This window comes from Xenopus tropicalis, chromosome 4 (genome assembly GCF_000004195.4).
Source record: "Xenopus tropicalis strain Nigerian chromosome 4, UCB_Xtro_10.0, whole genome shotgun sequence".
In the NCBI taxonomy this organism is placed as follows: Eukaryota; Metazoa; Chordata; class Amphibia; order Anura; family Pipidae; genus Xenopus; species Xenopus tropicalis.
Window position 1 is genome coordinate 146155445 of NC_030680.2, and position 25646 is coordinate 146181090.

The window sequence follows — 25646 nt, forward strand, 5'->3', positions numbered from 1 at the left end:
AATAAGGGGTAATTATATCTTAGTTGGGATCAAGTACAGGTACTGTTTTATTATTACAGAGAAAAGGGAATCATTTAACCATTAAATAAATCCAATAGGGCTGTTCTGCCCCAATAAGGGGTAATTATATCTTAGTTGGGATCAAGTACAGGTACTGTTTTATTATTACAGAGAAAAGGGAATCATTTAACCATTAAATAAACCCAATAGGGCTGTTCTGCCCCCAATAAGGGGTAATTATATCTTAGTTGGGATCAAGTACAGGTACTGTTTTATTATTACAGAGAAAAGGGAATCATTTAACCATTAAATAAACCCAATAGGGCTGTTCTGCCCCAATAAGGGGTAATTATATCTTAGTTGGGATCAAGTACAGGTACTGTTTTATTATTACAGAGAAAAGGGAATCATTTAACCATGAAATAAACCCAATAGGGCTGTTCTGCCCCAATAAGGGGTAATTATATCTTAGTTGGGATCAAGTACAGGTACTGTTTTATTATTACAGAGAAAAAGGAAATCAGTTTTACAATTCTGAATTATTTGATTAAAATGGAGTCCATGGGAAACGGGTTTTCCGTAATTCGGAGCTTTCTGGATAATGGGTTCCGGATAAAGGATCCCATACCTGTACATACAAGAGATAAAGGTGGGCCTGCCCATTAGAGCTTACAATCTATAAATAACAGACACATCTGTGAGCATCTGGCATTGCTGGTACGAGTGTGAAAGACCAATTGGCCAACAGAAAACCATCAAATTCCAGGAATTATTTGCTACTGAAGACCAGGTGAGAAGAAAGTCCAAACAAGAACCATCACGTTGACCCTCAACTTAATATAACAACAATTCCCATATTTCCAGCCTGGTCACTACACTAACAAGTTGCCTTAAGACTAACCGGCACTGAGGCACCAGTAACACCAACAAAATAATAATTTTACATAAACAGGAGCCACATATCATTCACGGAACCATGGAAACAAAACACTAACATACATTTATTACCAGGAAATATATTGACTTTATGACGTTATTGTCCCTTTAATACAAAGGAAGCGGAAGAGGGTCGACATAAAAACACAATTTCATTACAGAAGCCTTGAATGAGCAGATTTGGGCAGGAAACAATTTAATTCCATCCTCTTCGCCATAGCAAACCCGCGTGCCAAAACCAGTTCCTATTTTGAAAGTTAAAAATAAACCACTCATTTCTCGATAGAGCAACCGAAACATAGTACTTCTACGCCTACGACGTGGAAATGTCTATTGAACCGATCACCATTGGGTGTTCGAATCTTACCAGAATAGGACCAGTAGGGCTCCGCGGGTGCCTTCCGCCTCCGTATCTGCACGGTGCTGCCAGGTCTGTTCCCATGTAGAGATCCGGAGTTACCCTCCGTGAATGCTGCAAAAGGAAAACAGAAGAATCAGCATGGATTCCAATGGAGAATAGCGATGGACAAATGCATAAGAACATTCAAACATGGTGGACATAAGGTGACCAAATGGGGTTTTGGCTTTGAGTGTAGGGGAGAACAAAGTAGCACTTTTGTAGGGGTGGAAATGTGGGGGTTTCCCATCTTAAACACTGACTTTGTTTCTAAATTGGTAAGAGTTGTGGGAATCACTGCCCAGATGACCAAGAAGGGTATATGTTCCGAGCAGCAAGGCCAGGGGTCCCCAACCTTTCTTACTCGTGAGCCACAGTCAAATGTAAAAAGACTTGGGGAGCAACACAAGCACCATAAAAGTTCGTGGAGGAGCCAAATAAGGGCTGTGATTGGCTATTAGGCAGCCTCTATGCACCCTATCAGCTTACAGGGGGCTTTATTTGGTAGGAAATCTTGTTTTTATTCAACCAAAACTTGCCCCCAAGTCAGGAATTCAAAAATAACTCCCTGGTTTGGGGGCACTGAGAGCAACACCCAAGGGGTTGGGGAGCAACATGTTACCCCCGAGCCACTGGTTGGGGATCACTGAGCAAGGCTATTGGATAGTCAATCTTTGTAACCTCAGGCAACAATAACCTTGACCATCAAATTCCAGGAATTATTTGCTACTGAAGACCAGGTGAGAAGAAAGTCCAAACAAGAACCATCACGTTGACCCTCAACTTAATATAACAACAATTCCCACATTTCCAGCCTGGTCGCTACACTAACAAGTTGCCTAAAGACTTGACCGGCACTAATGGATCAGTAAAAAGGGTTTCATATGCATTTAAAAGTAATGTATAATATTACATAAACAGGAGCCACATATCATTCATGGAACCATGGAAACAAAACACTAACAGACATTTATTACCAAGAAATATATTGACTTTATGAAGTTATTGTCCCTTTAATACAAAGGAAGTTTAAGAGGGTCGACTGTCCCCCAGCAATTACCATCCTGATTATTTCCATTCTAGCTGAGGAACAAATATATTTTGAGGGGTCGGAAATAAAGAATTGGAATAAAAAGAAGAAATCACTGATGCAATATCCCTGGGCGTAGGTGGATTTTAATGAAGACTTGGGCAGGCTAAGCTTCCCCAAACCAACACTAAAGAATTTCCAACAACACTCAGAATGGAGGTATTATGTATGGAATGGTCATTTCTCGCTACACATTAGAACTGCTTTCAGCTAACCTATTGTTTCTCCTACTCCCATGTAACTGGAGGAGTCCCAAGCCGGACTTGGATTTCTTACTATTGAGTGCTATTCTGATACCTACTGGGAGCTGCTATCTTGCTCCCTTCCCATTGTTCTGCTGATCGGCTGCTGGGGGTGAGGGGGGGGGATATCACTCCAACTTGCAGCGCAGCAGTAAAGTGTGCCTGAGTCTGAGCTTTCAGCCAGCGCTACACATTAGAACTGCTTTCAGCTAACCTATTGTTTCTCCTACTCCCATGTAACTGGAGGAGTCCCAAGCCGGACTTGGATTTCTTACTATTGAGTGCTATTCTGATACCTACTGGGAGCTGCTATCTTGCTCCCTTCCCATTGTTCTGCTGATCGGCTGCTGGGGGTGAGGGGGGGGGGGATATCACTCCAACTTGCAGCGCAGCAGTAAAGTGTGCCTGAGTCTGAGCTTTCAGCCAGCGCTACACATTAGAACTGCTTTCAGCTAACCTATTGTTTCTCCTACTCCCATGTAACTGGAGGAGTCCCAAGCCGGACTTGGATTTTTCTCTTTTCTTTTTCTTTTTTCATTTTTGTCGTATAAACAATAGAAACAAAACTACAATGTTTTTTAGTAAATCCAAACACTAATCAAGTAAATCACGGGATCTATTCTGTTTGCTTCTCCTCCGATATTGGATTTTGGCACAAAACCCGACAGAGTTAACTGAAAGCTCCGAGCTTTGCCCAGCGGAATAACGCCAAAAACTTATAGAAGAAGATATTCCATCAAGGAATGCAGCACAAATAAAAAAGGAGTCAACTGTTTTGTCCCCCCGGAGACTTTCCGCTAAAGGATGCGGGCTGTTAACATCTGCTTTTTGTTTACACACATCTCGGGAACACGAGCCACAAATGCAAATTCTCTTCGCAGCGGAGTTTCACTTGGCTGAATCCAATCTAGGCCGCGGCGGAGTCACCAGGAAAACTTTTTTTTTTTTTGCTAAGGCTGCGGATTCCTAATCTTAATAGTGATTTGCAGATGAATCTTAAGCAAATAAATAACTTTTAACCCCCTGTGTGCCGCGTGTGTCATAGAACCAAGCGCCAGGTTCTACATTTATGGTTAATTAATTTTTTTGCAAGGCATGGATTCGCTGCGAATATTAGCATCTTGCCATTGGCAAAAAATTTTGGCGAAACAGCTGCAAAAATTTGCTTGAAAAAAAATGAGAAAAAAAAAGTTGCGATTGTGACTAAAGCAGTAGCGGCACAAACATTTCCGGCTAAGCAAAATGGATTCGCTCATCACTATTTCTGGTGCCGCAAATGCATTCAGGTCCACTGAACCCCCAAATTTGCCCAGGTATAGTTGGCAGCAGATAATACTTATTAACTATATGGGCATGTAAAGAACATTGGGGGTAGATATTATGGAGTGAATAAACCCTCCTGAACCCAGCGCTTCTTGATGGGAAATCCGTGTGTGTGAATCTTCAATGTAGTGAAAGGTCAATGCTGCTTCCTCCTGGTGTCAGCTCCCCTTAAGATGAGCCTCAGAGTATATGTGCAGTAGTATTGGTGGAAGCGCATAAAAATAAAAAGAAATATATAGTGCAGATCAATATAATAAAGAAATCCAAAGATTGATGAAGGAGGTATGTGCTTAATTAAAACACCAATGCTTAGGTAAAGTGGCCCCAATACCATAGGCTAATGTAGAATCTATATCTGCTCACCAGATCAACTTATAAAAAAGCATGTAGAATCATCCCAACCGGGCATTGATAGAAGAGGGATCCAATCCACAATATATATAGGATGGAGAACAAGGCAAGATATAGTGTAAAAACGTTTATTATATTAAAATCCTGAACAGTGCAGGCTACTTACAATGTAGTAGACATGTAAAAACATGGAACAGAAGAAGAGTCAATGGTAGCTCAACGCGTTTCGCGTGCTGACTGCACGCTTCCTCAGGAGCGTGCAGTCAGGAAGCGTGCAGTCAGCACGCGAAACGCGTTGAGCTACCATTGACTCTTCTTCTGTTCCATGTTTTTACATGTCTACTACATTGTAAGTAGCCTGCACTGTTCAGGATTTTAATATAATAAACGTTTTTACACTATATCTTGCCTTGTTCTCCATCCTATATATATTGTGGATTGGATCCCTCTTCTATCAATGCCCGGTTGGGATGATTCTACATGCTTTTTTATAAGTTGATCTGGTGAGCAGATATAGATTCTACATTAGCCTATGGTATTGGGGCCACTTTACCTAAGCATTGGTGTTTTAATTAAGCACATACCTCCTTCATCAATCTTTGGATTTCTTTATTATATTGATCTGCACTATATATTTCTTTTTATTTTTATGCGCTTCCACCAATACTACTGCACATTGGGGGTAGATAGTCTGTCTAAACTAAAAATCTAATATGGCAGATGGATAGTGCCCCCCATCAGTGGTAACATTCTGGGCATCAGCAACTGTGCAATCAAATGGAATACTACTACTTTACTCAGAGGCCAAAAATGCCCCTTATTACTAGTAACAAGCAGTGCTGGACTGGGGGGTGCAGGGCCCATTGGGGCTGCTGCATCAGGGGTGCCTGCACCCCCAAGGGGCCCTTGCTACAGTCTTCAAACCCCCTGCAGGGCCCACAACCACCAGTCCAACCCAATTCCCTTGGGTGTGGGGCGGTGGTGCCCACCAGTAGGGATGTAGCGAACCCGCGCAAAAATGTTCGCGAACCCGTTCACGGACTTTCGCCAAAACTCGCGAATATTTGTGAACTTTGCGAACCCCATAGACTTCAATGGGAAGGCGAACTTTAAAACCTAGAAAAGCCATTTCTGGCCAGAAAACTGATTTTAAAGTTGTTTAAAGGGTGCCACGACCTGGACAGTGACATGCAGGAGGGGGATCAAGGGCAAAAACTTCTCTGAAAAATACTTGTAAAAAAAAGCGCCAAAAAAAAGCGCCAAAAAAAAAAAAACGCAAAAAAATAACGCCAAAAAAAAAAACCGCAAGCTATTCCTATGTATATGCATAGGCGATAAAACGAAGTGAAAAAAACGCGGCGGAAAACCAAGGAGAAAAAACGCGGCGCCAAAAAAAAAACGCGGCGAACCCAAAGTGGCAAACATCGGCAAAAGTCCGCGAATTTGCGCGAACACGAACACCCGATGTTCGCGCGAATTAGTTCGCCGGCGAACAGTTCGCTACATCTCTATCCACCAGGTTTTTTCCCGGTGCCCTAGTCCGACCCTGGTAACAAGGTACCTGAATTGCTAGTGAATGTTTAATACAGGTATGGGATCCGATATTTGGAAACCCTTTATCCAGAAAGCTCCGAATACAGGAAGGCCATCTCCCATAGACTCCATTTGAATCAAGTAATGCAAATTGTTTTAAATGATTCCCTTTTCTCTGTAATAATAAAACAGTACCTGTACTTGATCCCAACTAAGATATAATTACCCCTTATTGGGGGCAGAACAGCCCTATTGGGTTTATTTAATGGTTAAATGATTCCCTTTTCTCTGTAATAATAAAACAGTACCTGTACTTGATCCCAACTAAGATATAATTACCCCTTATTGGGGCAGAACAGCCCTATTGGGTTTATTTAATGGTTAAATGATTCCCTTTTCTCTGTAATAATAAAACAGTACCTGTACTTGATCCCAACTAAGATATAATTACCCCTTATTGGGGGCAGAACAGCCCTATTGGGTTTATTTCATGGTTAAATGATTCCCTTTTCTCTGTAATAATAAAACAGTACCTGTACTTGATCCCAACTAAGATATAATTACCCCTTATTGGGGGCAGAACAGCCCTATTGGGTTTATTTAATGGTTAAATGATTCCCTTTTCTCTGTAATAATAAAACAGTACCTGTACTTGATCCCAACTAAGATATAATTACCCCTTATTGGGGGCAGAACAGCCCTATTGGGTTTATTTAATGGTTAAATGATTCCCTTTTCTCTGTAATAATAAAACAGTACCTGTACTTGATCCCAACTAAGATATAATTACCCCTTATTGGGGGCAGAACAGCCCTATTGGGTTTATTTAATGGTTAAATGATTCCCTTTTCTCTGTAATAATAAAACAGTACCTGTACTTGATCCCAACTAAGATATAATTACCCCTTATTGGGGCAGATCAGCCCTATTGGGTTTATTTAATGGTTAAATTATTTTTTAGCAGACAGAATGGAGATTCAAATTAAAGAAAGACCAATTGTCCAGAATAATCATGACCTGGGTGTTTTCTGGATAACAGGTCCCATACCTGTACAAACCACAGCAAAAGGCAGAATTTTATTGGCTAGGCTTGGATGGAGATTTTTCAGGCAACCCAATTAACCCCCCTCCCTGCTAAGTAAGGCTCACAAATATTATTGAAGCCCTAAAAGCTGACGAGAGTCTGTATAGTGAAGCCCATCGCAGATGTACATTTTATAGCAACAGAAGATTTCCACTGAGCTCAATCCCAGAGATATATATTGATTGAGACCGTAAAAAGCAAGACAACAAGTGAAGCCGTAAAACGGAACGATTCCGCCGTGTCCTGCTGCTTTAAGACTGAATATCAAACCATTAAAACACCCTTGTTTGTGCTAAAATACAGCTTGGAATGGCCAACACTTCCGCTGATCCACGGCGCCGCTGTACTGGGAACACTGGGCAGATGTTGGGATAAAGAGCCGGACCTGTCAGCACTGCCAGATTATTTGCTACTCGCCAATATTTACCCCCTGTGGGGGTTGGAGCAGAGGACATGGAGCAAGATGTGACCGAACATCAACTGGGTCAGATCCAGGGAGGAGGTCCATACAGGGGTGGCTATATAATAGCAGTTGGGGGGGATAATAGCCTCTGGGAAGGGACTGGGGCTGTGGGATAGCAGGTATAGTAGGGAGAGATGGTGCCTATAGTAGCAGTGGGGGGATAATAGCCTCTGGGAAGGGACTGGGGCTGTGGGATAGCAGGTATAGTAGGGAGAGATGGTGCCTATAGTAGCAGTGGGGGGATAATAGCCTCTGGGAAGGGACTGGGGCTGTGGGATAGCAGGTATAGTAGGGAGAGATGGTGCCTATAGTAGCAGTGGGGGGATAATAGCCTCTGGGAAGGGACTGGGGCTGTGGGATAGCAGGTATAGTAGGGAGAGATGGTGCCTATAGTAGCAGTGGGATAATAGCCTCTGGGAAGGGACTGGGGCTGTGGGATAGCAGTTATAGTAGGGAGAGATGGTGCCTATAGTAGCAGTGGGATAATAGCCTCTGGGAAGGGACTGGGGCTGTGGGATAGCAGGTATAGTAGGGAGAGATGGTGCCTATAGTAGAAGTGGGGGGATAATAGCCTCTGGGAAGGGACTGGGGCTGTGGGATAGCAGGTATAGTAGGGAGAGATGGTGCCTATAGTAGCAGTGGGGGGATAATAGCCTCTGGGAAGGGACTGGGGCTGTGGGATAGCAGGTATAGTAGGGAGAGATGGTGCCTATAGTAGCAGTGGGGGGATAATAGCCTCTGGGAAGGGACTGGGGCTGTGGGATAGCAGGTATAGTAGGGAGAGATGGTGCCTATAGTAGCAGTGGGGGGGATAATAGCCTCTGGGAAGGGACTGGGGCTGTGGGATAGCAGGTATAGTAGGGAGAGATGGTGCCTATAGTAGCAGTGGGGGGATAATAGCCTCTGGGAAGGGACTGGGGCTGTTGGATAGCAGGTATAGTAGGGAGAGATGGTGCCTATAGTAGCAGTGGGGGGATAATAGCCTCTGGGAAGGGACTGGGGCTGTGGGATAGCAGGTATAGTAGGGAGAGATGGTGCCTATAGTAGCAGTGGGATAATAGCCTCTGGGAAGGGACTGGGGCTGTGGGATAGCAGGTATAGTAGGGAGAGATGGTGCCTATAGTAGCAGTGGGGGGATAATAGCCTCTGGGAAGGGACTGGGACTGTGGGATAGCAGGTATAGTAGGGAGAGATGGTGCCTATAGTAGCAGTGGGGGGATAATAGCCTCTGGGAAGGGACTGGGGCTGTGGGATAGCAGGTATAGTAGGGAGAGATGGTGCCTATAGTAGCAGTGGGGGGATAATAGCCTCTGGGAAGGGACTGTGGCTGTGGGATAGCAGGTATAGTAGGGAGAGATGGTGCCTATAGTAGCAGTGGGGGGATAATAGCCTCTGGGAAGGGACTGGGGCTGTGGGATAGCAGGTATAGTAGGGAGAGATGGTGCCTATAGTAGCAGTGGGGGGGGATAATAGCCTCTGGGAAGGGACTGGGGCTGTGGGATAGCAGGTATAGTAGGGAGAGATGGTGCCTATAGTAGCAGTGGGGGGATAATAGCCTCTGGGAAGGGACTGGGGCTGTGGGATAGCAGGTATAGTAGGGAGAGATGGTGCCTATAGTAGAAGTGGGGGGATAATAGCCTCTGGGAAGGGACTGGGGCTGTGGGATAGCAGGTATAGTAGGGAGAGATGGTGCCTATAGTAGCAGTGGGGGGATAATAGCCTCTGGGAAGGGACTGGGGCTGTGGGATAGCAGGTATAGTAGGGAGAGATGGTGCCTATAGTAGCAGTGGGGGGATAATAGCCTCTGGGAAGGGACTGGGGCTGTGGGATAGCAGGTATAGTAGGGAGAGATGGTGCCTATAGTAGCAGTGGGGGGATAATAGCCTCTGGGAAGGGACTGGGGCTGTGGGATAGCAGGTATAGTAGGGAGAGATGGTGCCTATAGTAGAAGTGGGGGGATAATAGCCTCTGGGAAGGGACTGGGGCTGTGGGATAGCAGGTATAGTAGGGAGAGATGGTGCCTATAGTAGCAGTGGGGGGATAATAGCCTCTGGGAAGGGACTGGGGCTGTGGGATAGCAGGTACAGTAGGGAGAGATGGTGCCTATAGTAGCGGTGGGATAGTAGCCTCTGGGAAGGGACTGGGGCTGTGGGATAGCAGGTATAGTAGGGAGAGATGGTGCCTATAGTAGCAGTGGGGGGATAATAGCCCGTTAATAAAATTATTTCCATACTGGGCTCCATCTTTGCAGTTCTAGAATGGTTTTTTCTCACCCTCTGGTGCTGTTTAAAGGGGAAGTATTTCATTTACAAAAGGTTCATTTAGATGCAGATTTGGGGGATGGTTTTGTAAATACACAGAGCAGGGCGGTTGTACCTAATACACGACCTGTGCAATTGGACCCATTTAATAAATCTTTAAATTTCTAGACTCTAAAACCCGAGTCATCAGAGAATCATGGGAAAGACACAGATTTTGGCGAGTGGGTGGGTAACAGGGGACATTTGCATGGAAACGGCACCAAACATTATTATGGATCCGAGCACAACAAGGGCGGGGGGAGGGGGAGGCATAGGGGACACTCTTTGTAAGGAACAGATGCGCCTCTGGCACCACCGGGGAGAAGCACCATGGAAACTTGTCCCAGGAACCAGAAGTCAAACCCAGCGTTATGTTTAAAGGGAAAGTCACTGAACTGTACTCAGCGATGCCATTAAACATTGTCACTGGGAGAACTCCCTCCCCCCCCACCTTACGAAGCACAATTAGGCAAGAAGTGACCCTTTAAATGGGTTTATTGCTTTACAGAGAGATACCATTAATCTATACCAGCATGGGAATTCCCACCTGTACTAAGCACAATTCAGCAGGAACAGCCCCCTAAGTTTGCTCATAGCCTGTACAGAGAGATACCATAAAACTATGGCACATAGGGATTCCCCTGTACTAAGCACAATTCAGCAGGAACAGCCCCCTAAGTTTGCTCATAGCCTGTACAGAGAGATACCATAAAACTATGGCAGCATAGGGATTCCCCTGTACTAAGCACAATTCAGCAGGAACAGCCCCCTAAGTTTGCTCATAGCCTGTACAGAGAGATACCATAAAACGATGGCACATAGGGATTCCCCTGTACTAAGCACAATTCAGCAGGAACAGCCCCCTAAGTTTGCCCATAGCCTGTACAGAGAGATACCATAAAACTATGGCACATAGGGATTCCCCTGTACTAAGCACAATTCAGCAGGAACAGCCCCCTAAAGGTGGCCATACACGCACCGATATTATCGTACGAAACCTCGTTTCGTACGATAATCGGTGCGTGTATGGCATGTCAGCGAGCCGACCGATATCGCAGGAAGCTGCTGAAATCGGTCGGCTCGCTGATCGGCCAAGTTAGAAAATTTTGATCGGGCGCCATAGAAGGCGCCTGACCAAAATTCTCCCTTCAGAGCTGAATCGGCAGAAGGAGGTAGAAATCCTATTGTTTCTACCTCCTTACCTGCCGATTCAGCCCTGAATGGTGTGTGGCGGATCTGACGATGTTTCGTGCGACCGATGGTCGTACGAAACATCGTCGGATCGCCACGTGTATGGCCAGCTTAAGTTTGCCCATAGCCTGTACAGAGAGATACCATAAAACTCTGGCACATAGGGATTCCCCTTTACTAAGCACAATTCAGCAGGAACAGCCTGTCTAGTGTCGATTTAATGTGGATCAACACATTATAAAAAGGCTATTGTTTCCATTCAAAAATACATGTTTCCTTTCTCATCCTTCCAACATGACGGCTAAATCTAATCCATGGATCCCTTGTGCATGAGATGAAGGTTGTGGTGTTGCAATGCACAAGGGGACTGTTTGAGAGAGTATAATTAGCCCAGAAAGAGCACGGGGGTTAATGCCCCACTTCCTGAGATACCGCGGTCAGAGAGGGTCCCATCTGTGCCCTTGTGGGATCCCAGTAGATGTGTCCGTGCAGCTCTGGAACACACCATGATGGTGCCGGAGTCCCACCACACTGGGTCCCCACTCAGAGAGGTTTAACCAACACTAAGAACAATGGAAAACAGCAGGATTTTTTACATTAACTTTTACTATGCCATAGAATGTCCTATTCCTAGCAACTTTGCAATTGGTCTTCATTCTTTTTTCAATATAGTTTTTGTTTTATTTACCTTTCTCTACTACATCTTCCCAGCTTTGCAAATAGGGGGTCACTGACCCCGGCAGCCAAAACACTATTACTCTGTGAGTTTAAAAATTTTATTATTATTGTGACATTTTATTCCGTATCTTTCTATTCAGCCCCTCTCCTATTCATATTCCAGTCTCTTATTTAAACCACTGCCTGGTTGCTAAGGTGAAGAAAACCATAGCAACCGCATAGCTGCTGAAAATTAAAATTCCTGGCACCCTATAAAAAACCAATAGAGCCAATCGGTACATAAAATTTAACCTTTTGCTAAGTCATGAAAAGGCCAAACCTAAGAGTAAGGGAGTCATGGACTTCCCATTGTGAGGGTTGTATCTAGTGAGTAATGATATTTAACACTATAGGCAGGACTGTAAGATCAACTCCTATTGGCTGAATGCAAGGGAACGCTGTAAAGCAGCTGCTGCCAAACCACTCGTTTCCCTCTATATGTAAACAAGCTGGGAACATCATCCCCCTCCCCTTCCTAGGAAAGCAGTGATTTAAATGCAATATATAAACCTCTCAAAAACAGAGAAAGCAGCCAGAACCGTCACACACAAGGGTGTAACTGGAGAGAGTGCAGACCCAGCGGCTGCTGTGGGTCCCAGGGGTGCAGCCCCAGATGCGCCATTTAAATACATGCATGCCGAGACACATCAGCCTTCCCCATGGGCAACTTTATTTGTTTTGCCCACTTTGATTGTTCCTCGGTAAAAACTCAGCTTCAAAGCAGGAACAGCCCCCTAAGTTTGCTCAAAACCTGTACAGAGAGATACCATAAAACTATGGCACACAGGGATTCCCCTGTACTAAGCACAATTCAGCAGGAACAGCCCCCTAAGTTTGCTCATAGCCTGTACAGAGAGATACCATAAAACTATGGCACATAGGGATTCCCCTGTACTAAGCACAATTCAGCAGGAACAGCCCCCTAAGTTTGCTCATAGCCTGTACAGAGGGATACCATAAAACTATGGCACATAGGGATTCTCCTGTACTAAGCACAATTCAGCAGGAACAGCCCCCTAAGTTTGCTCATAGCCTGTACAGAGAGATACCATAAAACTATGGCACATAGGGATTCCCCTGTACTAAGCACAATTCAGCAGGAACAGCCCCCTAAGTTTGCTCATAGCCTGTACAGAGAGATACCATAAAACTATGGCACATAGGGATTCCCCTGTACTAAGCACAATTCAGCAGGAACAGCCCCCTAAGTTTGCTCATAGTCTGTACAGAGAGATACCATAAAACTATGGCACATAGGGATTCCCCTGTACTAAGCACAATTCAGCAGGAACAGCCCCCTAAGTTTGCTCATAGCCTGTACAGAGAGATACCATAAAACTATGGCACATGGGGATTCCTCTATACTAAGCACAATTCAGCAGGAACAGCCCCCTAAGTTTGCTCATAGCCTGTACAGAAAAATATAAAACTACAACTCTTCTCTCTGCTCTCCTCAAGGGAAAAAAAAAAAAAAAAAGAATGGAAAGGGTTTGGGATGAGCCGGCCATTTGTAATGATCATTAGTGCAATAGAGATGTATGTTGATGATATCAGACTGCCTACGTTTCAACAATACTCCCACACTCGGAGCTGAATACTGGTTTTTGTGTAACATTTGCAAGGAAACTTTGGCAGAGTCTCCGTGTCAGATTGTCAGGGTGGGATCCATTCCAGCCGCTCTCACACACACCGACTCTGAGCTACCGACACACTATAGATACACACACATATACATACAGAGCAGCTTAACCAGATGGAGACATTGTAGCACAGGGGAAAGCTGATCCAAACGCCATAAATAATCCTGGAGAGAGAGATCACACAGATCCTATCTGATCCCCCCATTGTAAGCAGCAGTCCTGCCCTGCTTTATGGCTGAAATTCTAGCTATCTGTATAACAGAGCATTCTGTCACAGTGGCACAGATCCTATCTGATCCCCCCATTGTAAGCAGCAGTCCTGCCCTGCTTTATGGCTGAGATTCTAGCTATCTGTATAACAGAGCATTCTGTCACAGTGGCACAGATCCTATCTGATCCCCCCATTGTAAGCAGCAGTCCTGCCCTGCTTTATGGCTGAGATTCTAGCTATCTGTATAGCAGAGCATTCTGTCACAGTGGCACAGATCCTATCTGATCCCCCCATTGTAAGCAGCAGTCCTGCCCTGCTTTATGGCTGAGATTCTAGCTATCTGTATAACAGAGCATTCTGTCACAGTGGCACAGATCCTATCTGATCCCCCCATTGTAAGCAGCAGTCCTGCCCTGCTTTATGGCTGAGATTCTAGCTATCTGTATAGCAGAGCATTCTGTCACAGTGGCACAGATCCTATCTGATCCCCCATTGTAAGCAGCAGTCCTGCCCTGCTTTATGGCTGAGATTCTAGCTATCTGTATAACAGAGCATTCTGTCACAGTGGCACAGATCCTATCTGATCCCCCCATTGTAAGCAGCAGTCCTGCCCTGCTTTATGGCTGAGATTCTAGCTATCTGTATAACAGAGCATTCTGTCACAGTGGCACAGATCCTATCTGACCCCCCACCCCCCCATTGTAAGAAGCAGTCCTGCCCTGCTTTATGGCTGAGATTCTAGCTATCTGTATAACAGAGCATTCTGTCACAGTGGCACAGATCCTACTGATCCCCCCATTGTAAGCAGCAGTCCTGCCCTGCTTTATGGCTGAGATTCTAGCTATCTGTATAACAGAGCATTCTGTCACAGTGGCACAGATCCTACTGATCCCCCCATTGTAAGCAGCAGTCCTGCCCTGCTTTATGGCTGAGATTCTAGCTATCTGTATAACAGAGCATTCTGTCACAGTGGCACAGATCCTACTGATCCCCCCCATTGTAAGCAGCAGTCCTGCCCTGCTTTATGGCTGAGATTCTAGCTATCTGTATAACAGAGCATTCTGTCACAGTGGCACAGATCCTATCTGATCCCCCCATTGTAAGCAGCAGTCCTGCCCTGCTTTATGGCTGAGATTCTAGCTATCTGTATAACAGAGCATTCAGTCACAGTGGCACAGATCCTATCTGATCCCCCCATTGTAAGCAGCAGTCCTGCCCTGCTTTATGGCTGAGATTCTAGCTATCTGTATAACAGAGCATTCTGTCACAGTGGCACAGATTGTATCTGAGCTGAATATTTTAGGTAAAACAAATAAAATAAAACTTTGTTGTATTACGCAAAATATTCAGGTGCCACGGTGCTTGGATTAGTAGGTTGTTGCACCCCACGTTACGACTCAGTAGACAATCTCCGCTATATCATAACACTTAAATCACAGCTGCTCCCTGATGTTGACAGTGATAAAATCTTAATGCTCCATTCAGTGACTGCAGGTTCTCAATAAAAGGTTAAACGGAGCATAAAACCTGCAGATCACACCTTTCCCTTTCACTCTCAGGGGCTCAGGAGACTTAGGGCCCCCCGGTGGGATTCCAGGAAAGGAATAAATGAGGCCATTTCTAACCGTGTAATAGGCAGGAGTCATTCACCTCATTAACGTGAAAGGATTCAGAGATCTCCAAAGAGAGCCATTAACATGAAAGTCATAAGTATCTGATTGGCACCGGCTCCTGTACAAGCACTCAAGTCCCTGCCAGTCTGGGAGACAATTGGTTAACTTACAAGTCATAAAGGGAAATATTTATCCATTCCTTACAGTGGTTGTAAAGCTCAGACTCAGGCACACTTTACTGCTGCGCTGCAAGTTGGAGTGATATCCCTCCCCTCACCCCCAGCAGCCGATCAGCAGAACAATGGGAAGGGAGCAAGATAGCAGCTCCCAGTAGGTATCAGAATAGCACTCAATAGTAAGAAATCCAAGTCCGGCTTGGGACTCCTCCAGTTACATGGGAGTAGGAGAAACAATAGGTTAGCTGAAAGCAGTTCTAATGTGTAGCGCTGGCTGAAAGCTCAGACTCAGGCACAAGGCACTGAGATGGCGCCTACACACCAATATTACAGCTACAAATACATTTGTTGGTTCAAGAATAAAATGTTAAATAGTAGAGGGAATTATTTGCTGTGTAACAGTGTCATTTACAGCTAAAAAGTACCCCATAAACATCACTACACCTTAATTTCTAATTTCCCCTCTTTAGTTGTCCAAAGGAAATACTAATATTATTACTAATATATTGTTTGCATCTCCATAGAGGCTACAGGGCCAACTTTGCAGATTCAGTTTTTTGGGTGTTACTGTTTCTTTAAGATTGACGTCCCAGTAAAGGGCTTAACCACACCCACTGCAGCTACATGAAAAAAAAATGTAAATTTAAACCTTAAAAACTGGGTATTTTTGTACTTTGGAAATTCACTGGCACCCCATTCCCTATCGTACGCTTGGTTTTGACTTTAATAATAGCTCCCCTTTAACCCGACCAGCTGCAAAGCCTGGCACTTGGCCCAAGTCGATAGTCCGCTTATGAATTCTGCTTTGTAGGGTCTCTCCCCGGCCAGAAGGCTCTCTCATTCGGCAGATAATTTGCCCACGGAGGGTGGAGGGCCTATAGATCGGTCATGTGACTGTCAGCAAGCGGCGAGACCCCCTTGTCTGGCCAAATAAACCCATTCTCACCTATTGGCACAAGTATGGCCGAGCCATACATTCGGAATAGTGTGAAATAAAACCCCTGCATAATAAATGGGTTTATTTCCCCTTTAGAACCTCGTGGGAAGGGAGCAAAATAGCAGCTCCCAGTAGGTAACAGAATAGCACTCAATAGTAAGAAATCCAAGTCCGGCTTGGGACTCCTCCAGTTACATGGGAGTAGGAGAAACAATAGGTTAGCTGAAAGCAGTTCTAATGTGTACCGCTGGCTGAAAGCTCAGACTCAGGCACACTTTACTGCTGCGCTGCAAGTTGGAGTGATATCCCCCCTCCCCCCCAGCAGCCGATCAGCAGAACAATGGGAAGGGAGCAAGATAGCAGCTCCCAGTAGGTATCAGAATAGCACTCAATAGTAAGAAATCCAAGTCCGGCTTGGGACTCCTCCAGTTACATGGGAGTAGGAGAAACAATAGGTTAGCTGAAAGCAGTTCTAATGTGTAGCGCTGGCTCCTTCTGAAAGCTCAGACTCAGGCACACTTTACTGCTGCTTAATAAACGGGTCTATTTCCCCTTTAGAACCCCGTGCTGGGCGCCCAAGATAAAGGAAACTGAAAGCAATTCCTCGCGGCGTAGGATTTTACAAGGCTTGATGGTCAGCGAATTACAACAGATGTGCCCATAGTCTGTGCCACCGGGGAGCGGGCGACCGATAGAGCTTATTGTCAGACTATATCAATTGGTGCCATATGTCTGCCCTGGCACGCGCTGAATGGGCACGAATGAAAGAGAAATGGCCGGTGCCCGCATCTGGGGAGATTAAGCAGCTTTCCCGTGTTTGCCGCGCGGATCTAATGCGAAAGGAAATATTTACCCAAACTTGGGAGCTCGGTGCCGCCAGATGCCGCTTTCCTTTGTTCTGCGCGGATTTAAAGTGGCAGCTCACCTTTTTCATTAACTTACAGCCTGATACAGACGGTTGGGTATTGTTGGTCAGGGTGACAAAAATGGGAATATTTCCCCCAGCTAGGAGCTCCTCACTTATAGATTATATCAGGGGTCTCCAACCTTTATTACTCGTGAGCCACAGCCAAATGTAAAAAAGACTTGGGGAGCAACACAAGCACCATAAAAGTTCATGGAGGAGCCAAATAAGGGCTGTGATTGGCTATTAGGGGCCTCTATGCACCCTATCAGCTTACAGGGGCTTTATTTGGTAGGAAATCTTGTTTTTATTCAACCAAAACTTGCCCCCAAGTCAGGAATTCAAAAATAACTCCCTGGTTTGGGGGCACTGAGAGCAACATCCAAGGGGTTGGGGAGCAACATGTTGCCCCAGAGCCACTGGTTGGGGATCACTGATATAGAAGATTACTCTAATGAGAATCGAAGTTAATGTTGGCCATACACGGGCCAATAAAGATTACTTATTTCAGTTCGGGAATCGGGTCGGATCCAGCCTTATTTGATATAGGGTTGACCCAGATAGACCAGTTTTTGTCTCCAAATTAAAAAAAAAACCAGGCAGGACTCCCCGAGATTGATACGGTGATTGGCCAATCACCGATCCCCAAATCATAACTCCACTCCCATGACCCGCCCCTAGGACATTACCGCCCACCGCCTGGGGATCACTGGATTATATTAGAGGATTCTCTAATGAGAATTGAACCTAATGGTGGCCACACGTGGGCCAATAAAGACTGGCGAGTCAGCAGCTTATTGGCCCATGTATGGGGCCCTCACACTGGTCTACTAAGCCGGTATTTGGCCATTGGCTCGTTGAAGCAGTCCTCACTAGGGTTGCCACCTGTCCAGTTTTGACCCAGACAGCCCAGTTTTTGTCTCCGGGCAGGACTCGCTGAGATTGATACGGCAGTTGGCCAATCACTGATCCCTATGTCATAGTCATCTCTGCCCGCCCCCTGCCCAGAGAAAAGAGCCAGCAAATGGGGGCAACCCAAGTCCACACCGAGGAAGGATCAGAGTAGGGTGTCTGGGGCCCCCCAGGGACACCTTAATGGGAACTGAAGGCCCCCCCTCCTTCTGGCTCCTAAGCTTAAATGGCTGCCTCCAAACCAACTATTCATTTGGCACAGGGATCGGATCCGGCTGGGTGATTTGTGGGGTAATATTTAAAAAAAATACCCCATCAAGTTCTGTAAAAATGAACTGTGCCTTTAAATTAGAACAGTGAGCCAAGTGTGAGAATGGCACGGTCCCCCGGGCGCTTTTTCCCCCCCAATATATATTTAGATTTTCACACCTGCTCCAATAGTGAAAAGCACGAGCAGCCTGTGAAATTTTAATAGGAGAGAAAAACCAAAAAATGTGGGCTCCGGGCAGCGGCGGGATGTAGGATAGAGAAGGATAATCTCACCCCCCGGGAGTCAGGTAGGGCAGGTGAGCAGGTAACAGGGGCGGTCTCTAAGCAACGGCCAATTAGGCAGCAGCGCAGGGACCGTTGGCTCTCAGGTAACTGTTGTGTGTTTTCTTTTGAAGGAAATTGTACATGATAAGCTGGGTAAGTACCCACGTAGGTGCCACGGAGAAGCCACAGTGCATATTTGGGTTATGGCACACAGGCTGTTTTTACAATCTGGATTTATTAATAAAGATGCAGCAGGAACAGCCCCCTAAGTTTGCTCATAGCCCGTACAAAGAGATACCATAAAACTATGGCACATAGGGATTCCCCTGTACTAAGCACAATTCAGCAGGAACAGCCCCCTAAGTTTGCTCATAGCCTGTACAAAGAGATACAATAAAACTATGGCACATAGGGATTCCCCTGTACTAAGCACAATTCAGCAGGAACAGCCCCCTAAGTTTGCTCATAGCCCGTACAAAGAGATACCATAAAACTATAGCAGCATAGGGATTCCCCTGTACTAAGCACAATTCAGCAGGAACAGCCCCCTAAGTTTGCTCATAGCCTGTACAGAGAGATACCATAAAACTATGGCACATAGGGATTCCCCTGTACTAAGCACAATTCAGCAGGAACAGCCCCCTAAGTTTGCTCATAGCCTGTACAGAGAGATACCATAAAATTATGGCACATAGGGATTCCCCTGTACTAAGCACAATTCAGCAGGAACAGCCCCCTAAGTTTGCTCATAGCCTGTACAGAGAGATACCATAAAACTATGGCACATAGGGATTCCCCTGTACTAAGCACAATTCAGCAGGAACAGCCCCCTAAGTTTGCTCATAGCCTGTACAGATAACCATTAGCACCATGCTCCTTAGCACAGGGAATAGCTCTGCCAGAGTTGTAGATCTGAGTTTACGTGCCGGGATGATACCCCCGTGGGACCGTATCGGTGGCACTTCTCCCAGCAAAGGGACATTTCAGCAGCTGCAGACATGACAGATGCTAATTAGCCCAGCAGAACTTTACTGCACTGCCAGAAATCAAAGCCCTTCTCATTCAGACAGGCGAGCAGAGCGAGAGGGAAGATGCTCACTGACATCCTTTAGTCAATATGTGTCAGGCAGAATCTGTTGATTAATGTCACGGCGTTGGCGAAGGTCAGAGCGGGATCGGCGTGATTGAGTGGCCGCGGCCCTTACGCTTTAAAGGGGAGATCTGACGCAGCGTCCCGACTCCGGGTCACGCAAGGACGAGAATAAAATAAGGGGGAAAAGGGACACTTAGGGGCATATTTATAATGCTGTGTAATACTAATTCGCCAAAAAAACGGAGTAAAAAGTGGCGTAAAATAAATGAAAACGATCGCCGTCTGAGCGCTGGATATTACGCCGTTATTTTCCATAAGTTCCGGTGGAAGAAAAGACGCGTAAAAAATTACGACGATTCTACGCCGTTTTTACAGGGCGAATTTTCTCGCTGTTTTTTTACCCAGCAAAATAAATAAGCCCCTTAACCCCCCGGAGTTGCCGCACAAGCCAGTAACGAGTGCGCGAGAGACGTGTAATTTAATTATAAAGCCGAGGAGCCCCGCTCATCATTTCAATCTCTCCTTTCACCGCTCGTTCCGACTCATCGAACAGCCCTAAATCACAAAAGAGCTGGCAATCAATACACCTTTTGTACTAGAAGCAATTAGGGTACAGTCGAGTCTCATCTATTAACGGCGCCCCGCCCCCCCACTCCCCGCCTCTGTAGATGATTATAAAAGCATTAAAGTGGCTGAGTGCCACTAACAGACAGCGGGCAGCGCCATGTAGCGGGGAAACGCGGGGGGGGGGGGATCTGACAGGTTCAGACAGGAGCGCACAATACGGCTGATGCGCCTTCTCATTTGCTAAGTGCGTTTTTATTTTAAAGCTTAACATCTTGGGAGCCAGAGCCTCAGTCTTTTCTCTGGGGGGGGGGGGCGAGATACTGACGAAAAACGGTCTCCGGGGAGAGAGGGAACAAACACGGCACTGACTGGGAGGGGCGAACCATCTCTTCATACCGGAGGTGCTTCGTACAGAACAGTCTCAGTACTGAACCTTTATTCCCCTGTACTAAGCACAATTCAGCAGGAACAGCCCCCTAAGTTTGCTCATAGCCTGTACAGAGAGATACCATAAAACTATGGCACATAGGGATTCCCCTGTACTAAGCAAAATTCAGCAGGAACAGCCCCCTAAGTTTGCTCATAGCCTGTACAGAGAGATAGCATAAAACTATGGCACATAGGGATTCCCCTGTACTAAGCACAATTCAGCAGGAACAGCCCCCTAAGTTTGCTCATAGCCTGTACAGAGAGATACCATAAAACTATGGCACATAGGGATTCCCCTGTACTAAGCACAATTCAGCAGGAACAGCCCCCTAAGTTTGCCCATAGCCTGTACAGAGAGATACCATAAAACTATGGCAGCATAGGTATTCCCATGTACTAAGCACAATTCAGCAGGAACAGCCCCTAAGTTTGCTCATAGCCTGTACAGAGAGATACCATAAAACTATGGCATATAGGGATTCCCCTGTACTAAGCACAATTCAGCAGGAACAGCCCCCTAAGTTTGCTCATAGCCTGTACAGAGAGATACCATAAAACTATGGCACATAGGGATTCCCCTGTACTAAGCACAATTCAGCAGGAACAGCCACCTAAGTTTGCTCATAGCCTGTACAGAGGCTACCCGAACGAGATCTGGCCTAAAATTGGTAGGTTTGATTTTCCGTCGGATCGGGGACCATCATTGTAAGTCAACCGTTTGGCCCTAGGGCCTTTAGGTGACAATATCGAGAGAAGGTCCACTCGCTTGAGCAAATTTTCCCGTGTATGGCCACATTAACTCAGCTTAATAACCGGGCGAGGAAGGAAGAGGAACTATGGGAGAAAACAATACAGTAACCCAATGCTTTCTAATATATAGATTTATTTTAAATAAAAGAATAGGATAAATCCATATTCAGCTTCTAGCAATTAAATCCAAGTAGGTTTCCCTTTCCATTCCAACAGCAGGGAAGACATTTGGGCAGAATATCAAGGGACCCAGCCGGCTCAAATGCCTTGGCGGGGCAATAAGGAAGGACAGGGGGTTGGTTTCAGGACACAGGGCAACCACAGCAGTCTCGCTTTACAGCAGAGTCAGTAAATACTCAGGGGCAGAGTGACTGTCCCACAGCATTAAGAGCAGATCCAATCCCTCATCTAAACGCCTTGTCTGCATTTTACTGCGACAGGCTGGTAAGCCCCCGACAAGGAGCCCAAACCTGCGGCTTATTTAGCAACGGGGCCGGGAGGGGGCGGGGCAATCATTCAATTCTTTTAAAAGGTTGGGAAAAGTCAAAAAAGTTCACCGACGAAACATAATCTGTGATTATTCAAAATCCTTGCACTTCAATTGCCCTTTGATTTTTTTAACATATAATTTTAAATGCTTTTAACAAAATGTCAGTTTTCTTTATTTCGTTTTGATCTTTCAGAGTTTCCCTTCGCCGCCCCCTTGATATTCGGTTTATAGAGCCGGTAAAGGCAATTATTGTGATACTAACGCAGGTAAATCACCATCTGGAAACCCATTATCCAGAAAGTTCCGAATTACGGAAAGGCCATCTCCCATAGACTTTATTGTAATAAAATAATTCATATTTTTAAAAATGATTCCCTTTTCTCTGTAATAATAAAACAGTACCTGTACTTGATCCCAACTAAGATATAATTACCCCTTATTGGGGCAGAACAGCCCTATTGGGTTTATTTAATGGTTAAATGATTCCCTTTTCTCTGTAATAATAAAACAGTACCTGTACTTGATCCCAACTAAGATATAATTACCCCTTATTGGGGGCAGAACAGCCCTATTGGGTTTATTTAATGGTTAAATGATTCCCTTTTCTCTGTAATAATAAAACAGTACCTGTACTTGATCCCAACTAAGATATAATTACCCCTTATTGGGGGCAGAACAGCCCTATTGGGTTTATTTCATGGTTAAATGATTCCCTTTTCTCTGTAATAATAAAACAGTACCTTGTACTTGATCCCAACTAAGATATAATTACCCCTTATTGGGGGCAGAACAGCCCTATTGGGTTTATTTAATGGTTAAATGATTCCCTTTTCTCTGTAATAATAAAACAGTACCTGTACTTGATCCCAACTAAGATATAATTACCCCTTATTGGGGGCAGAACAGGCCTATTGGGTTTAATTAATGGTTAAATGATTCCCTTTTCTCTGTAATAATAAAACAGTACCTGTACTTGATCCCAACTAAGATATAATTACCCCTTATTGGGGGCAGAACAGCCCTATTGGGTTTATTTCATGGTTAAATGATTCCCTTTTCTCTGTAATAATAAAACAGTACCTTGTACTTGATCCCAACTAAGATATAATTACCCCTTATTGGGGGCAGAACAGCCCTATTGGGTTTATTTAATGGTTAAATGATTCCCTTTTCTCTGTAATAATAAAACAGTGCCTGTACTTGATCCCAACTAAGATATAATTACCCCTTATTGGGGGCAGAACAGCCCTATTGGGTTTATTTCATGGTTAAATGATTCCCTTTTCTCTGTAATAATAAAACAGTACCTGTACTTGATCCCAACTAAGATATAATTACCCCTTATTGGGGGCAGAAGAATCCTATTGGATTTAATTACTGTTTAAATAATGTTTTTAGCAGACTTTAGGTAGGAGATCTGAATTACCGAAATAAATTTAATGAGACATGGGGGTGGGGTACATGCAGAACTGACCATATCTGCCTCTGTGTGCCCAGTAGAATGGTCACAGGCTGTGCCTAATGTGGCTAGTAAGTGGGGGGGCATTGCCATAGATCAGTGATCCCCAAACAGAGTATTATTATTATCAACATTTATTTATAAAGCACCAACATATCCCGCAGCGCTGTACAATAAGTGGGTTACATACATTGGACATACAGAGTAACATATAAAGCAATCAGTAACCGATACAGGAGGGGAAGAGAGCCCTGCCCAAAAGAGCTTACAATCTACAAGGAGTAACATATAAAGCAACCAATAACCGATACAGGAGGGGAAGAGAGCCCTGCCCAAAAGAGCTTACACTCTACAAGGAGTAACATATAAAGCAACCAATAACCGATACAGGAGGTGAAGGGAGCCCTGCCCAAAAGAGCTTACAATCTACAAACCTGTTGCTCCCCAACCCCTTGGATGTTGCTCCTGGTGGCCTTAAAGTCGGTGCTTATTTTTGAAGTTCTGGTTGCATAAAAAACAGGTGCACTGACAAACAGAGCTGACAGTCGGCTGACAGTCCACATAGGGGCTACCAAATAGCCACTCAGAGCCCTGATTTTCCACCCTAGGAACATATTTCATGCTCTTTTCAATGTAGTTCAGGGGTAAAAAAGGTTGGGGATCCCTGCCGTACTATATATATTATATATATATATATTGGTGGCAGGTAGGGTTGCCACCCAGCTGGTGTTTGAACCTGCAAATCGCCAGCTAGGGACGGTGCTGGTATTACAAATTGACCGGCAATATAAATGCCAGTTATATATATAAGGTGGCAACCCTACCTATAATGCCTCCCTTCCCTGACTCTTTCCATGACAAATGACCCCTTTTTATATAGAGGCCAGCCTCTGCCCCGCCCCAATCCGCCCATTCCCCTCCCTAGCCAGCCCATTTCCCCCCCCCAAATGACATCACTGCCCACCCCCAAGGCCAGTATTAATAGAAAAATCAAAGATGGCAACCTTGCCGTCAGGGTTCTCTATGTACCTAGAACCCCGGGGCCTATTTTGACCCCCAGTTTGGACCTGCCACCAATAATAACATTAAACAGCCAACAAGTTAATACCAACCAATTGAAATTTACCTAGTGTGTCTCTTTAAGACAATAAACCCCTCATACACACATAATAAAAACTAAAACTCCTTAAAATCACAATCTAAATAATGTGCGTTTGCCTGAAAGCCACAGAGATTCCTCATTGCAATTTATTTTCAATTATTGGACGCTGGCTGTATTTGTAAAGCTCTCATTTATACAATTAAATCCCCTTTTATCTCGGGAGGACGTAAAAAAAAAAAAATTCACTTTCATGTTGAATTTAAAGCAGGTCTTAAAAATACAGAAGGCGTCATTTCAGCAAATTAAGTAAAGTTCCACTTTAATGGAGTCGCGCGGCAATTATTGCGAGCGGTTTAAGGCTTCATTAGACGAACAATACTTGTCTTTATGGGTTCGTAAAATAAAAAGGGAAACCTGGGGGAAAAAAACACAGCAAACCCCCACCCTGCACGGAGCAGGATATATTGTATCCGTTACACTACAAATACACCATTTATTATTTATATATATATATTAATTCATTGGATTTACTCGGCGCGGTTTCAGTTCATGAAATAGAAGCCCAAACGGAGTCTATAGATTTGCCGTAGTCTTATCCAGTGGCGTTCCTAGACCACGTGGGGCCCCCCTGGAAAAAAAATCTACAGAGGGTCCCAGTGCCCAATGCAGGTACTACCTGCCCCTCCTGTTCTGTATCCGCTTGTCCCTAATGCCCCCCCCCACCCCTCCCCGCCCAATAGCTCTTAGGTAGGAGAGCAGTGTGGAGGGGGGTTTGCTACAGCTATAGAGTATTAGACCCCGGAGTCTGCCCCCATAGTCCTATGGGTCAAAACCTCCTGCCTGGTTTTCTAAATTAGGAAAACCAGGCAAGACTCACTGAGGTTGACGTCACCATAGCCCGGCCCAGTGACATCACAGCCCCACCTCTTCCCCGCCCCATGACATCACACCCCACCTATTAGACCCCGGAGTCCGCCCCCTTAGTCCTATGGGTCAAAATCTCCTGCCCGGTTTTCCAAATTAGGAAAACCGGACAGGACTCATTGAGATTGACACCACCATAGCCCTGCCCAGTGACATCCCGGCCCCACCTCTTCCCTGCCCCCATGACATCACACCCCACCTTTTCCCCACCCCCTGTGGCATCACTGCCCGCCCCCTGCCCGGTGACAAATAGCAACCCTAGGCAGATGTCTTCAAGT

General features: G+C 45.2%; 1 protein-coding gene across 3 annotated transcripts in view; it reads right to left on the reverse strand.

The window, feature by feature from the left end:
- Positions 1-25646, reverse strand: part of ptprg (protein tyrosine phosphatase, receptor type G) — a 357095-nt gene that overhangs the window by 280959 nt on the left and 50490 nt on the right. For all 3 annotated transcript variants that reach the window (XM_031901245.1, XM_031901244.1, XM_031901246.1), the window contains exon 2: positions 1304-1408. In XM_031901245.1, the coding sequence (XP_031757105.1) occupies positions 1304-1408 (105 nt within the window). The remainder of the gene's footprint in view (positions 1-1303; positions 1409-25646) is intronic.